Source organism: Arvicola amphibius, chromosome 8, assembly GCF_903992535.2.
Source record: "Arvicola amphibius chromosome 8, mArvAmp1.2, whole genome shotgun sequence".
Classification (NCBI taxonomy): domain Eukaryota; kingdom Metazoa; phylum Chordata; class Mammalia; order Rodentia; family Cricetidae; genus Arvicola; species Arvicola amphibius.
Genome location: NC_052054.1, coordinates 126,175,871 through 126,190,512, shown reverse-complemented (window position 1 = coordinate 126,190,512; position 14,642 = coordinate 126,175,871). Strand labels below are relative to the sequence as shown.

Below are 14,642 nucleotides of genomic sequence, written 5' to 3'. Positions count from 1 at the left end.
TCGGCCTCTTACTCACATCTTGACTAACCCATATCTAATAATCTATGTAACACCACGAGTGGTGTCTTACTGGGAAAGATTCAGCATGTCTGACCTGGTGGCTGGCTCCATCGCGTCTCTCTCACTGAGGAGAGGCATGGCGATTGTCTAACTTCCCCTTTTCCCAGCATTCTGTTCTGTCTACTCCACCTATCTAAATCCTGCCCTATCAAAAAGCCAAGGCAGTTTCTTTGTTAGCCAATGAGAGTCCTCCATCAGTCGGGCAGTAAGTCTCTTGTGGATCCTGTGGCGATACGAGACTACTGATCAGGATGCTCCGAGTTTCAGATGTAAGGAACTAAACATGCTTCTTGGAGTTGGTGCTGAGTTTACCACACTGTTGCCATTCAGTGTCTAAGAGTCACTTTCTTGGGCTAGAAAGTGAAAACCATAGTTTATATCCATGATGCTCAGTGTGCCTGTCTATAGTCTCAAGAGAAAAATAAATAAAAGACGCTTCTCCTTTTATTTTTCCTGAAAATGTGTAAGTAGAGTATTTTTCATCCTAGATGTATTTGATGGGCATTTACTGGGATCCACAGACAGCCAGGTGAAGGAAAAGTCAACCATGAAAGCCATCTTTGCTAATTTGCTTCCAGGAAACAGCTATAATCCCATTCCATTTCCTTTGTAAGTATTTCAAAACCAAGTGGCTCTCTGTGCTTAACTCCCTATGTATTTAGATCAGTTTATCTGCAAATATGTTTCTTAATTCTAAATTTTACATCATCCTCCTAAGAGATGGCTTTTAGCGTGTAATTCCCAGAATGTTATCATTATATACTAGAAAATGGAAGAAGAAATGTTAACTAATGTTGCTTAGTGTGTAAAGGCACTAGTTCTGGAAACAGACACACAACATATGTTCATCTATGTAAAGATATACTGCTACATCCATTGATCTTTTTAAGAATTCATTTTGGAATTTTGCTTGTATGTGTGTATGTGAAGTGTGTGCTGCGCACGTGTGTGTACGTACGTGTATACGTGTATATGCAATATCCGTGTGTATATGCAATATCAGGGCTTTTCACTGAACCCAGAGCTAGCTGATGGCCAGTAAACCCCTGTGATCTTGTCTGTCTCCCTTAGTACTGGAGATCACAGGCCTGTGTAGTCATATCTGGCTTCTTATATGGTGCTAGGGACTTGAGTCATCTCCTCAGCCCACATTCATTTATCTTTAAAACACATATTGCTAGTTATATATGAGTGCATTGCCACCCCTATAATTTATTTTAACAGATATTGATAAGGAGTAAAATGGTCCATGTACGTTTTCATGTTTGCTTGTTTGTTTGTTTTGTTTTTTAATGCTGTACTTGCTCAGACTGGAAAGAAGTGCATGGCGGCTGTAAAGCTTGTTTTTCTGCTGGTTGGCCTGGGTGGCCATCAATGCTGCCTTTGTTATACTTTGCTGGCACAAGTATAGCCAAACCATGAGCCTTTACTTATGTTTTTATTCAGTAGTAATTTTCATTTGGTGCTGTTCTCTTGTCCCCAGATAGAGAACATCACTCTTAGGAGCTCATGGTCTTGGGGAAGAGACAGTAGAGATACTCAGACATGTAGCATTCACCGCATGGTGTCTTGTATAAAGCTCACTTCGTCAACTGCAGGCCTAGCAGTTCAGTGTCGTTTGTTCTTCCCATTGGGAACAATGGCCTTTGTGTTCTTACCCTCTTTCTCAACCAGGAAGTTATGTTCTTGTTTGAAGAAAACTTTACTGGACACCCCTTCTGTGTCCTTAAGTCTCTCTGTGTTGTCAGAATTCTTGTCTTCCTGTAGGCTGCTATACTGAGTTTTCATATCCTGGTTTGCTTATAAACAATACAAATGTATTTCTCACAACTCTGGAGGCTGGAGGATCACACTTGTGTCAGCAGGGTCGATTCTGATGAGGGTCCTCGTCCAGGCCATCCTTACATGGTGGAGAGAGCTCACTTGTCCCTTATGGCAAGGACACTGACTCCATGTATGGTGTCGTTATTCTTGATCTAAAGGCCCTGTCTCCCTATACCACTACACTGGGACTTGGGGAACAGGACCTAACATTCATCCATAATAAATCTCTTGCTCACTCAACCACAGAGAGTGGTTGTATTTACTTGCAGAATTGTTTCTTTACCCCCTGCACTACAAACGTACATGCCAGTTTTGTTCTCATCAGTGTATTTTTAATTATGTACACACATAGAAAATACGTAAATAGAACTTTTTTTCACCATTGATTTTCCACTACATTGGATACTCAGTAAATGGCATCTAAGCAAAGTCAGTGACTCTACCTAATAGATCCCAGTGGAGTTAGACCAGAAGTCAGGGGAACAAAATTTGGGTTGAAATTAACACTTGGTCTCCATGTGATCGCAGTAGAGTGACTCTTCCATTATTGCTGTGGAACTAGAAGCACTATTTCTACGTAACTTTTAGGAGGCTTCTCTGAGGGTTAGGATAGAACACCATGTTTTAGATTATTTATTGCATACTCTTTTTTGAAACTAGTATGACCAAGGCTTGGCAGTAGGTAAAGCTTGGGAGTAACCATTTCTAGAACCCCATTTGAAACCTATTTATATTTTAATTTTATGTCTGGGTGTTTTGCCTACATGTATGTCTGTGTATCACATGTATGCCTGGTGCCTGGAAAGGCCAGAAGAGGGCATTGGATTCCCTCTGGACTGGAGTAACAGACAGTTGCAAAGCTACCATGTGGGTGCTAGGAATCAAGCCCTGGCCCTAGTGTTCTTAACTGCTGAGCCATCTCTCCAGCCCCCAAACTATTTCTGACATTTTTTCAATTGAGTTATAAATATTTCTTTTTTCTTTTTGTTGTTTAGTTAATGTAGTTTCTCAGCATTTGCATGCATCTTGGCTTTCTTAATTATGTTGATATTGTTTAGCATATGGTTGCCTTAAAATTGTCCTGAGATTTGATTGTACTGTGCTAATCAATTTTTATATTTGACTTCTAATTATATTCTTACTTTATTGAGCAGTGATCCAGATAAACACTACTTAATGTATGAACATGAACGGGTGCCCATTGCTGTCTGTGAGAAAGAGCCCAGCTCCATCATTGCGTTTGCACTCAGGTATTCTAAGCCTTTCCTGTAGTTACAGCTGCAAGTTTCTATGTCTGTCTATTAATTACCCTACTTAGGGGCTGTTTCCAATAAAATAAAGGAGAATGATTAAATGCAAGCAAAAATATATGTTCTATAGTCATGATGGTTTTTATTTTTGTTTGTTTAATTTGAAAACCTTTACTCAAATAATGGGATTTGGCATGACTTTTAAGCACGTGTACTTAACAGCTAATGTGACTTGGTGTAGTATTTACTAACCCTTGAATATTCTGACCATGCTGTCTGATTGATAGCCCTGGTGACTCTTACTGTGGTTTAGTTGTTAACATAACAGTGAAACATACCTGTTTTGCATTATCTGAATATCATTTCCTTTCTACTTCACACACATACTGCCTGAAATTTTCCTACCTAGAGAATTCTATTTCTGCTCCTTGTTCCAAAGACATATTTGAATGTATAATGTGCCATTTATCTTAAAGAAGCATTGCACCTTTAAAATATTTATATCTAATATCTAAAAACCTAAGAATCTCATTCATAAAACTATTTTGGCTGTGGGTGAATTTAATTTAAATAGCATCTGAGGTGCTTAATTAAAGTTTTCCTTTCATTGTAAAGTGTAAAATAAAAAAATTCTTTTTATGTATTGATTATACAAAATGTCACATTTATTGAAAAACATTTGGTTATAAGCAAAATGTGGTGCATAGATATTGGATATACCAGAGTAAATAGTATAGTTGTATTTGCTTCTACCTTCATGGAGATTAGCGTTTTCTGTAGATAATGGGAGTTTTTCACTTTCTAAGAGTCTGTATAGTGATTTTCTTTTCTTTGTGCTTTAGCATTATGAAGATAATATTTGCTTCTTACCTAGCTGATTAATCACAGTCTGTCAGTAGATATTAAAGGCACAAAAAATATAGCCATTCTCTATATTATTAGGAAGCAAGTGTTCTACCTGAATTCATGTTTCAATATTTTAGGAAAGTGATGCATACTAATTATTTCAGGCTACTCATCCAAGAATCAGATTTTAAACCTTTGGAATGTTATTTTTTTTTAAAAGTTTAGATCCTTGAAATAGAAAGTCACTTTCAAATTCCGTTACTCTCTGTTGTACTAGTCTCAGTCTTTCATATTTTAATTTATCTGTTCATTTGATCCAGATAGTTGTAGATAGGCTTTTTTGAGGGGAGTTGTGTGAGGATTGTTGATGGCCATTAAATCCAGGGCCTTTAGAGCGAGAACTCTCCCACTAAGTTCATCCCAACCCTTATACAATGGAGATAGTTGATGAACTGGTGAGTTAAATCTTTATGGACATTTACAATGATTATGCTTCTATAATGCAAAATTTATTTTAAAACTTACGTTTTATTGTTAAAGAGGAGCTTAATGTTTTAACACTTTTTGACCTATTTCTGCCCCAAGTTGTAGAGAATACCGAAATGCCTTAGAGGAACTGTCCAAGGCAGCTCTGTGGGACAGCGCTGAAGAAGGGCCTCCAGCGAATAGGTGAGTAATGACTGCGTAGACTCTTTCCAAACTGAGCTACGTCATCATCTTTGTGTCCTTGGACTGTATTCTGTGACTGCACACATTAGCACAGTCTCCTAGGATCACATAAGTCACTTCAGCTAGCTGTTGGAGCAGCACAGTTCAAGTCTTGTAAGGTCTCCACAGCCTTTAGGATACAGTTTCTGACATTGTTGTGATGTGTCACTGTGTGCTGTGGATTAAAACTTGCAATTTTTTAAATGATAGAATTAAGAAGCTGTTTTATTAAAGAAAACCCCCAGTAACCTGTAAAGTCAGCTGTGCTGCTGCTCGGCTTTATAGTCCTAAGTGTTTGTCAAGTTCTGTATTGCTAATAAACCTAATATTTAGAAAGTACATACTCAGATCAGTGCACTTAGCATGCTCTCTGTTTTAGACAGAAATCGCCATAGGCTTATCCTTACTGAAATAAATTCTCCTGTTTTACTGACCTAATAAAATTTAGTCTGAATTATCTTTGCAACTAAAGTAAGAAAAATGAAATTGATGTAATCTTGTAATTGACTTATTATAGTTCTAACAGTATTTGGGAAAATTTTATAAAAGTCTGTTGTTTTGTACATTTTTGTATACTTTTCTAGTTCTAGTATTTTATTTTTTTAAACCTAGTAAATATTTCAATATTTTTTGTAACTTGTTTTTATCAAAACCATGAATCAGATTTTTGGTATGTGGGTGGCTTTAGTTTAGGAATTAGAATGCTTTTTTTTTTCTATCTGAATATCTTCAAACTATTTTTTTCTTTGTTTTCATGGTAGTGCTTTAGATAACAGACCAAAGAGTAGCAGCCCCATTAGATTACCGGAAATTAGTGGAGGACAGACAAACCGTACAATAGAAGCAGAACCTCAACCAAGTAAGATTTAAGTTTTTATTATATTTATTATTATTAATTATTATTATTATCATTATCATCATCACTATTACTATTATTGCGTGTATGTGTGTGTTAACACGAGTGTGGAGACCAGAGTCACTCTGACCCTTCCACTGTGTGGGTCTCAGCAGAGTTGCTCAGGTTCTCAGGCCTGGAGGCAAGTACCCGTAACCACTAAGCCCTCTCACCAGCCCTAAATGCAGACATTTCTATAATTGTTCTGTTTATGATTTGTGGAGGAAAACAAAAGTGATAAGAAATGCCCTCTGGTTAGAATTACTCTTTGAAAAAAAATTTTTTTTTGTAAAAATCCTGTTTTATAGATGTTTTGCTTCTGTGAGTCTTCTGGAAATGCAGATTCAGTTTACTGAATTTAAAACGTGTAGAAGCCCTTGGTGAGAAGAAGGATCTGTCTTTCTTAAGCGTTCCACCTAAAATATACACCCTAAGAAACAATAACAATGTACATGTTTATAAATTTTATGTCATTATTGGTGTACTGACAACTTTTTTGCTATTGTCTCCTTTAAACTTTACCACACTCTCATAAGAAATGTCTGTTGCATCCATGTTTTTAGGAAGGGAGCTACGATTTAGACTAATTCTCTTGCTCAGGACTAGGCGGAAGTAGAGCTGGGGCTTGGATGTGGCTCATGTTCAGTGTTTGCTGATGCTTTGTGGTGGTCGGACCAGGAAGCTGAAGTGACTGCAAAGCCTTCATGGATGACTGACAGATGGTTGCTGGTGTTGATCTGCTCAGTGACGAGAGAGGATCTTTTATTTTTCTCATTTTCTTTAAATTAAAACAGTATTCCAAATTTGTGCTGAAGTAGAGAAGGGTGGTGTAGGGCGTACCTGTGCTCTTTGTTACAGGTTCATCTGTGCCCTTCAGACTGACTTGTCAGGACGCAGGCTTAGAGCCGGCCACCTCTGACTCCAGAGACCGAAGGAGTCAGAGCTCCAGTGTCCTGCTGTGTTTATACGAGCCACCATCCAGGTTTTTGGGTCTCTACACATGGTTATCCCCACAAAAATTACATTTCTGTTAGGAAAGACTTATGTACCAGTGGGTATTAAGCACTTTTATGATTGATACTGTAATACTGTTAGAATCACACATATTGATATGATGAATGAAATTAAAAACTGTAAACAAAAAAGCAAAAGTATAAATTCTTGTCATTCTAGGATATTTTTTAAAAATTTTTATATATGCTAATTTTTTAAGATTTTATTTTTTGTGGCTGGAGGAGTGGCTTTTTGACTGAGTGCACTGATTGCTTTTTCAAAGGATACTCTTCTAGATGACCCAGGTTCAATTCCTAGCACCTGCATGGCGGTTTACAGCTGTGTTACTTCACTTACAGGGGACCTAACAAAATACCAATGCACATAAAATAAAATGAAAAAAATATTTTATTTTTACTATTTTTTCATGTACATGTCTGTATTTATGTATGCTGTGTGTGACTCCTTGGAGGACGGAAGAGGATGTCAGATCCCTGGAATTGGAGTTACAGGCAGCTCATAGTTGCCTGACATGGGTGCTGAGGACCAAACACAGGTCTCCTGGAAGAGCAATGTGTGCCATTAACTGCTGAGTCCTCTCTTCAGCACCTATTTTATTTAATTATGTGTGTGTGTCTTTGTAAGGTGTGTGCTTTTGAGTCTAGGTGCCCACTAGTCAGAAGAAGGTGTCAGATCTACAGCTGGAGTCACAGGCAATTTCGAGCTGTCTGGTGTGGCGCTGGGGACAGACCTTAGGTCCTCTGCCAGAGCAGGAGGATGCTCCTAGCTGCTTTGTCATCTTTCCAACGCCCTGTGAAATACGATACCTATTTCTTTCTTTCTTTATTTTGAAAGATTCTGCACAAAATGTTTTCCTCTGTTAAAATATAGAACACAGGGACTGGAAACTGGCTCACGGGTTGAGTGCTAGTGTTTCTTCCAGAGAATGTGGGTCTGATTTCCAGCATCCACATCATGGCTAACAACCTTCTGTTACTCCAGTTCTAGGGGATTCTGACTTTTTCAGGAATTCATGAACGTGGTGTACGTGTATGCAGGCAAATTGCCATATGTATAAAATAAGAATAAATAAATATTAGAACAATACAGATGTCACCTTTAGCTCTGAATTCTTTTAGCTTATGAAATTGTTTCATGTTGATTTTTACTACAGTGTTTTAAGAATGCTGTGGTAATTCTTGTTATTGCTTAACAAAGAATTTTGTCTGGCATTCTGGAGAATTTCTCCAATTTACTTTCAACTAGCCAAACGTTTTTGCCTTTTTTCTGATGAGGGTGCTCACTGACTTACAAACGCATCAGCATGTGGAATTAAAATCTGTAAACGAGAGTATCTGCGTAACGCAGACCATTAGCTTCATGCCTGATTACTGCTACCGTTAGTGACCTACACCTAAGTTAATATGTTACCTTTTATTTTTAAGCCAAAAAAGCTTCAGGAATGTTGTCCTTCTTCAGAGGAACGTCAGGGAAGAGCCCTGATCTCTCTTCTCAGAAGAGGGAGACTTTACGTGGGGCCGACAGTGCTTACTACCAGGTGGGGCAGACCGGCAAAGAGGGGATGGAGAGCCAAGGCGGGGAGCCTCAAGGTATGCTAAGTGGGGTGCATGGGCTTATTTTTAGTCTTCATTTATTTTCTTCAGTTTTGTGTAATAGACCAGGAATAGCATGATACTTGAAGAGTCCATCTGGCTTTCAGATGTCTGCAATGTTAATTTTTGTGTGCTAGAATCAGAAAGCTTTAGTGTCCATACCTATAAAGAAGCAAAAGCAAAGTCTTCTAAGGGCTCAGTGGCATTATACATGTAAACATAATTCATAATATGTATTCATCTTTTCATTACCCATTATCTCCTCCAGATGCTTTCTTCTTCCCCAGTCCCTGTAAGATGGCTGTTTATTTCCTACCCAACAAACTGTTAGTCATTGATTCCTGCTGGGAGAGGAGCACCAGTTCTGGGCAGTGGAGTGTCTCTGGGTTATCACCACATTCTAGGGCAGGCCCCGTGCCCAGGAGCAATTGGCCAACAGAAAGCAGATTACAGACTCTTTGTTTTGTTTTTGTATGTGTGCATATTTTCTTTTAGGATTTTTTTTTTGTCTTCTTAGATTTCTGTTTTGACTTTCATGTTTTGTTTTCTGTCTTTTTTTTCTTTTTGAGAAAGAGGGTAAGAACCTGAGAGCTGAAGTCAGGTGGGGAGGGAGGAGGAGCTTGGAGGAGTTGGGGGAGGGGAAAGAATAGGATCAACATATTGTACATGAAAAAAAAAACCCTCCAGATTGACTTGGTGGTATATAGGTATAATCCTAGTGTAGAAGGGAGCGGCAGGGCTGCGTCCCGCCACCTGGCTAGCTTTACCCAAAATAATTACACGGAAACTGTATTCTTTTAAATACTGCCTGGCCCATTAATTTCAGCCTCTTACTCACATCTTGATTAACCCATATTTAGTAATCCATGTAGCACCACGAGGGGTAGCTTATCATGAGAGATCTTAACCTGCATCCATCTCGGAGAGGAGAGGCATGGTGACTCACTATGGCGACTGCCTAAAGTATCTGTCCCACTGCCTTCTATCCAGCATTCTGTTCTGTTTACTCCGCCTACCTAATTTTCTGTCTCTTAAAGGGCCAAGGCAGTTTCTTTATTAATTAACCAAAGAAAGTAACATAGACAGATAACTCTCCTCCATCATCCTAGCACTCAGGAGGCTGAGGCAGGAGGATTTTAAGCTCATGGCCAGTTTAGGTCACCTTATTTCAAAACTAAGAAAAACAAAACAAAAACATAGCAACTGATACATTTTTTGACTAGTTTTTGAAATACATGTTTGATATTCTGCATGTTACTGTTGGTCTGTAGGTGTCTCTACTGTGCTCCTTGGGGGGATATGAAGGGATATGAAGCCTAATAAATGGTTCTGAAATGTGAGACTTAGGGGATGGTTTGTTCTTGTAGACATTAGGATGTGTTTCGTATTTATAGTAAATGTTGTAATTAAAAAAAAAGTGACGTGAGAGAGAACTCAGGTGGAGGGAGGGATATTCTGTTGGGGGACAGTGGACGGGAAAGGAGGCAGGGGACGGGGAGACCGGCCTCTGGGGACAGTAGCAGCAGAAGAGAAGAGAGAACAGAGAGACAGACAGAGACAGAGAGGAAGAGGGTGGGATGGGAGGTGGGCAGGGCCCTTTTTAAAGGGAATGCGGTAAATGTGTACAGGAGGTGCCTATTGTGGCTGCGGCTGAGGATGTGTACCCCAAGGTTAGGCCTTACAGACGCCTGAATACTAACAGCACAGTGGATCTGGCCAGAAAGATGAGTCAAATGCAAAAAGAAAAGACTTTAATATATCAAAGTATGTGTATATATATACCTAGAAAAAAAATCTATCAAAAACACAGGTAGAACAGCCTTGGGAGTTGTTGGTGTGAAAGCCTGAGCTCACTGTGTTGCTGTCACAGAAATCACTCATATGTAGAAAAGTGATCCAACCTGAAATATTTAAATCCCAGCATTGAGCATGCATTTTCATTGTAGTCATTTACATAATTTTATATTGATTTTATTTTATTGTATTTTATAGTGATTTGATTAGGATATTTATATTATTAATCTGCTAACTTTTGTTGCTATATTTGGAAAAAGGACAAAATGAACGTCTAATGCTTTGCTCTTATAAATGATATTGAATCTTTTAGATGAGGTAGATGGAGGAGACACACAGAAAAAACAACTCACAAATCCTCATGTGGAGCTTCGTAAGTATGCAGTTAACATTTTGTCTAAGGACGGACTGTAACTAAGATATGTAACTTCATTCTAGATAAATGTACTGATTTTTTTTTAAATGTTAGGTATTTGTATTAGTTTTCAATTTATAAAATCTGTACTATTTATTTTCTTTATTTAAATTGTAATTTATAATAAATTATACTTTAATTTTTAAAATTTAAATATTTTCTTACTGTGTAGTTGAGAGGCACAGAGCTTGACATCATCAAGGTGTTTATTTGGGGTGGGGGATGACATGCTCGCCCAGCATGTTTTAGCCCTGGTTTTAGTCTTCACTGCCATATGACTATATGCTCATAAGAGCTGACGTTTAAGAATTGCTTTAGAAATGCAGTGAAGAAAATACAGTACCCAGTGTAAAAGCAGAGCAGAGCCTTATATTAGATGGTCAGATGGTGTTACCATATATGAAGCTTGCCGCAATACAGTTGTGATTGACCAGATTTTTACTTCATTATGTTTGGTACTTGGAGAGGTAAGAGATTTTCTGTTTATATCCTTTTTTTCTCTTTAATCCTTTCAACTCTTTGTAGAATTTTCGGATGCAAATGCTAAGTTTTACTGTCGGCTGTACTACGCGGGAGAGTTTCATAAGATGCGGGAGGTGGTTCTGGGGAGCAGTGAAGAAGATTTCATCCGCTCCCTTTCTCATTCCTCACCCTGGCAGGCCCGGGGAGGCAAGTCAGGAGCTGCATTCTACGCCACGGAAGGTAATTCTGTTTACTCACTAGTGCAGAACACTTGCTGTTCTTTGCCTTGAGATGGTTTATGACACACTTGAAGTGGGCATTATATATTTACTGTTGGCAAACAAAGTCCTCTAGATTCTTTCTGCTCCTGAGAAGAGTAATAAAATCTTAAAAGACTATATAGGCTGAGAAATGGGTTGCGTGCTTACTGAACTCTCTCCAGGTCTGAGTTTTCAGATCTATATAGAAACTCCATTGGTTTTTTTCTATATCTGCACTCCAGATGCCTGGCAGAGACAGCCTAAGGGAGGGCAGATTTATTTCAGTTCATGTTTAGCTCCTGAGTGGTTGGCAGAGGGAGACAGGAGGCAGAAAGTGTGGCTGGGGTAGAGGAAAACAGTCTTTCTCTGTTACCAGCTGGGCCTGCCTCCTAAATGTCTCACCCCTTCCCTAGCAGGGTCAGCAGACTGGACAGCTTGAAAGCATGGGGCTGGTGGGGGATATCTCAGATTCAGACCACAGCAAACAGCCTGTGGGAAACTCAGTTGGGTGCCACAGAACTGATGATAGAAAAGGAACAGTAGAAATGTTTGGCCAGAATATACAAAGGCCAAGTTCTTCCTATACAGGCTTACCTAATAACATAATACCCACCGAACACAAAATTATTGAAGCCAGTGTAGATTTGTGACTTCATAAAAACTTTAATGACTTTCAAGAGTTATTGAAGTAACAGTGGAGTTAACAAGCATTCTTTGAGAGTTATAAAAAGTAAATAAATGAATTTATGCTATGAGTTTAGATTTGAGGGTAGATTGGAGCAGTAGGTGTTTTTAGTCCATATAATCCTTAGAACTCTGAATATTTTAATCACTTAGTAATTGCTCTCTGATCAAACTTTTCACTGTGTGGTTAAAAAAAAACCTTGAAACAGAAAATAAACAAGTGATTTGGTTCTCTGGAATGTTTTCCCTTTCATTGTATAGCAGACAGTATGTGTTGTGATGAATAAATGTGGATTTCTTCCTGTAGATGACAGATTCATTCTGAAGCAGATGCCTCGTCTGGAAGTGCAGTCTTTCCTGGACTTCGCCCCACACTACTTCAGTTACATCACAAGTGCTGTCCAACAGAAGGTCGAGATCCCGAGATCCCGCCCGGGTCTTGTGTGCAGTTGCAGTGTGCGGGCTTCTTTAGACCCTCAGCCCGTCCTGATGAAGCTTTCTCTGTGGAAAGGAAAGAGCAGGGCATGCCTGGAATCTTGTATTCTATTGTGATGTGAAGGAATGTAGAGATCTTAGATGGCTGTTTTCCCTGCCTCTGCCTCTGAGGAACCATGTAACCTTAAACAATTAGCTTTGGTTGGTGTGTACATACCTACATACATTTGTAAGTTAATATAGAATATTGAGACTACTAGGTGTTCATTTAAGGACATAGTGTTTTTGTTGAGACAATAATAATGATGTTGAGCAATGAGGAGGTGATGAGGAGGCGCTTCCCTTGGGTAGCAGAAGAGTAGCCCGTGTCTGCTCACTCATCCTTGACCAGGGGCCGTGAGTACTTAATGAGGGTTATGAAGGGCTTTTCTGGTTGTTGTCAAGTAATAATTTTTTGCAGATTATTAGGGTAAATAATGTTCATGTGATGATAAAGTTTTTGAATTTGAACAGCTGTGAAGGGCTAGCTATCCTGTTGTATAATTTAAGGATCTACTATTGTTACTGGCATGCAACTTCTGACATTGAAGAATTTCAAGTACCTATTCCTGGTATATTAATAGAAAACCATTCTTGGCTATTACATGGACAAATCAGATATTATATGACTTAGAGATAATCTTATTTTGGTAATAGTTTATTTTGATCTCTTTTTGACTAGAGGCCCACTGCTTTGGCCAAAATTCTTGGAGTTTACAGAATTGGTTATAAGAACTCTCAAAACAACACTGAGAAGAAGTTAGATCTCCTTGTCATGGAAAATCTTTTCTATGGGAGAAAGATGGCGCAGGTGAGGACATTGTGTGACACATTCCACTATGAGGACATCTGTGTCAGTCAGTAGTGCACATTTGACTGACCTTTGGAAGAAAGAAAAGTTGGTATATATTTCATTTTAAAATTTAACATCTCATATTTTAGAATCAGGTAGCTGGTGGACTAAGAAGACGACACCCTCCTACCATCTTAACCTGAAACTAGAATTAGCCGAGCCTGTCAGTCACTTGGCTGGTTCTAGACTTCATGTTGCTCTAGATGTTGTGAGAGTGGTGTTCCTGCCTCTGCCGCTGACTAGGCCTCTGGTCTAGACTTCATAGTGCTCTCTGCAGTGCTGCTCCGTGACCTCTTTCCAGTGTGTCACGAGAATGTCTGTCTGTAACATCTTCATGAGCCAGGACTGACTGGCTAGCGCTGGTCTGTAGAACACACTCTAGGGTGGACTAGTTCTAGTCATTCAGTTCTTTGACATTCCTACCCTTTAGATATTCTGAAATTTATGTTCTCACTTGTACCTTGCCTGTAATGATTATATAGAGTTTTAATGTCTTAATTTTCATAAGTCTTCTTTTATACCATTGGACGATATGAAACTTGGTAATATATTTTAAATTGGTTAAATTGACAGATTATTTCTGATCTGTTTTAATAATTGAGTGCCAGTATATTGTTTTATATGATATAATTGTGTCACCATCAATTTAAGGTATTATATACTTTTTGTATTACATAATTATATCACTGTATACTTATGAATTAAATTAGAAAAGTTAAATTTTGAAATAAAATTTAGAAGTGCATATTATGATAGTAACTACAGGGAATCTTTTGTCTTTTAATTGCACTAATTAACTGTAGTGGCAAATTTGCACATAAATAATAAAGAATTTCTTTTTTGGTAGGTTTTTGATCTGAAAGGTTCACTTAGGAATCGAAATGTAAAAACTGACACTGGGAAAGAGAGTTGTGATGTAGTTCTGCTGGATGAGAACCTCCTAAAGATGGTTCGTGACAACCCTCTGTATATTCGTTCCCATTCCAAATCTGTGCTGAGAACCTCCATCCATAGTGACGCCCATTTCCTTTCAAGCCACCTCATTATAGACTATTCTTTGCTGGTTGGTCGAGATGACACTAGCAATGAGCTGGTAGTTGGAATCATAGGTAAGTCAATAACTGTACTGTTTATAGCTTGTGGTTAAAACTGGAATAAAATTTCAGAGAGCCTGTTGAACTGGCTTAGTATCATAATCACTGAACACTTTTGTGTAGTGATGATGCGGCGGGCTGTGTCCCACCACCCGGCTAGCTTTACCCGAAATAACAACACACAAATTGTATTCTTTTAAACTCTGCCTGGCCCATTAGTTTCAGCCTCTTATTGGCTAATTCTCACATCTTGCTTTAACCCATATTTAGTAATCTGTGTAGCACCACGAGGTGGTGTCTTACTGGGAAAGATTCTAGCCTACATCCGTCTCGGGTCAGAGAAGCATGGCGACTGCCTCACTGCCTTCTACCCAGCATCCTGTTCTGTTTACTCCACCTACCTAATTTTCTGTCTTA

The 14,642-nt window shown here is 38.7% G+C and overlaps 1 protein-coding gene across 5 annotated transcripts in view; it reads left to right on the top strand.

Annotated features, from left to right (window-relative positions):
* Pikfyve (phosphoinositide kinase, FYVE-type zinc finger containing) overlaps positions 1-14,642 on the top strand; it is a 93,137-nt gene that overhangs the window by 74,150 nt on the left and 4,345 nt on the right. For all 5 annotated transcript variants that reach the window (XM_038338980.2, XM_038338982.2, XM_038338979.2 and 2 more), the window contains 10 exons: positions 549-669; positions 3,039-3,134; positions 4,566-4,649; positions 5,450-5,547; positions 8,022-8,186; positions 10,297-10,356; positions 10,924-11,100; positions 12,112-12,215; positions 12,961-13,089; positions 13,979-14,240. In XM_038338980.2, the coding sequence (XP_038194908.1) occupies positions 549-669; positions 3,039-3,134; positions 4,566-4,649; positions 5,450-5,547; positions 8,022-8,186; positions 10,297-10,356; positions 10,924-11,100; positions 12,112-12,215; positions 12,961-13,089; positions 13,979-14,240 (1,296 nt within the window). The remainder of the gene's footprint in view (positions 1-548; positions 670-3,038; positions 3,135-4,565; positions 4,650-5,449; positions 5,548-8,021; positions 8,187-10,296; positions 10,357-10,923; positions 11,101-12,111; positions 12,216-12,960; positions 13,090-13,978; positions 14,241-14,642) is intronic.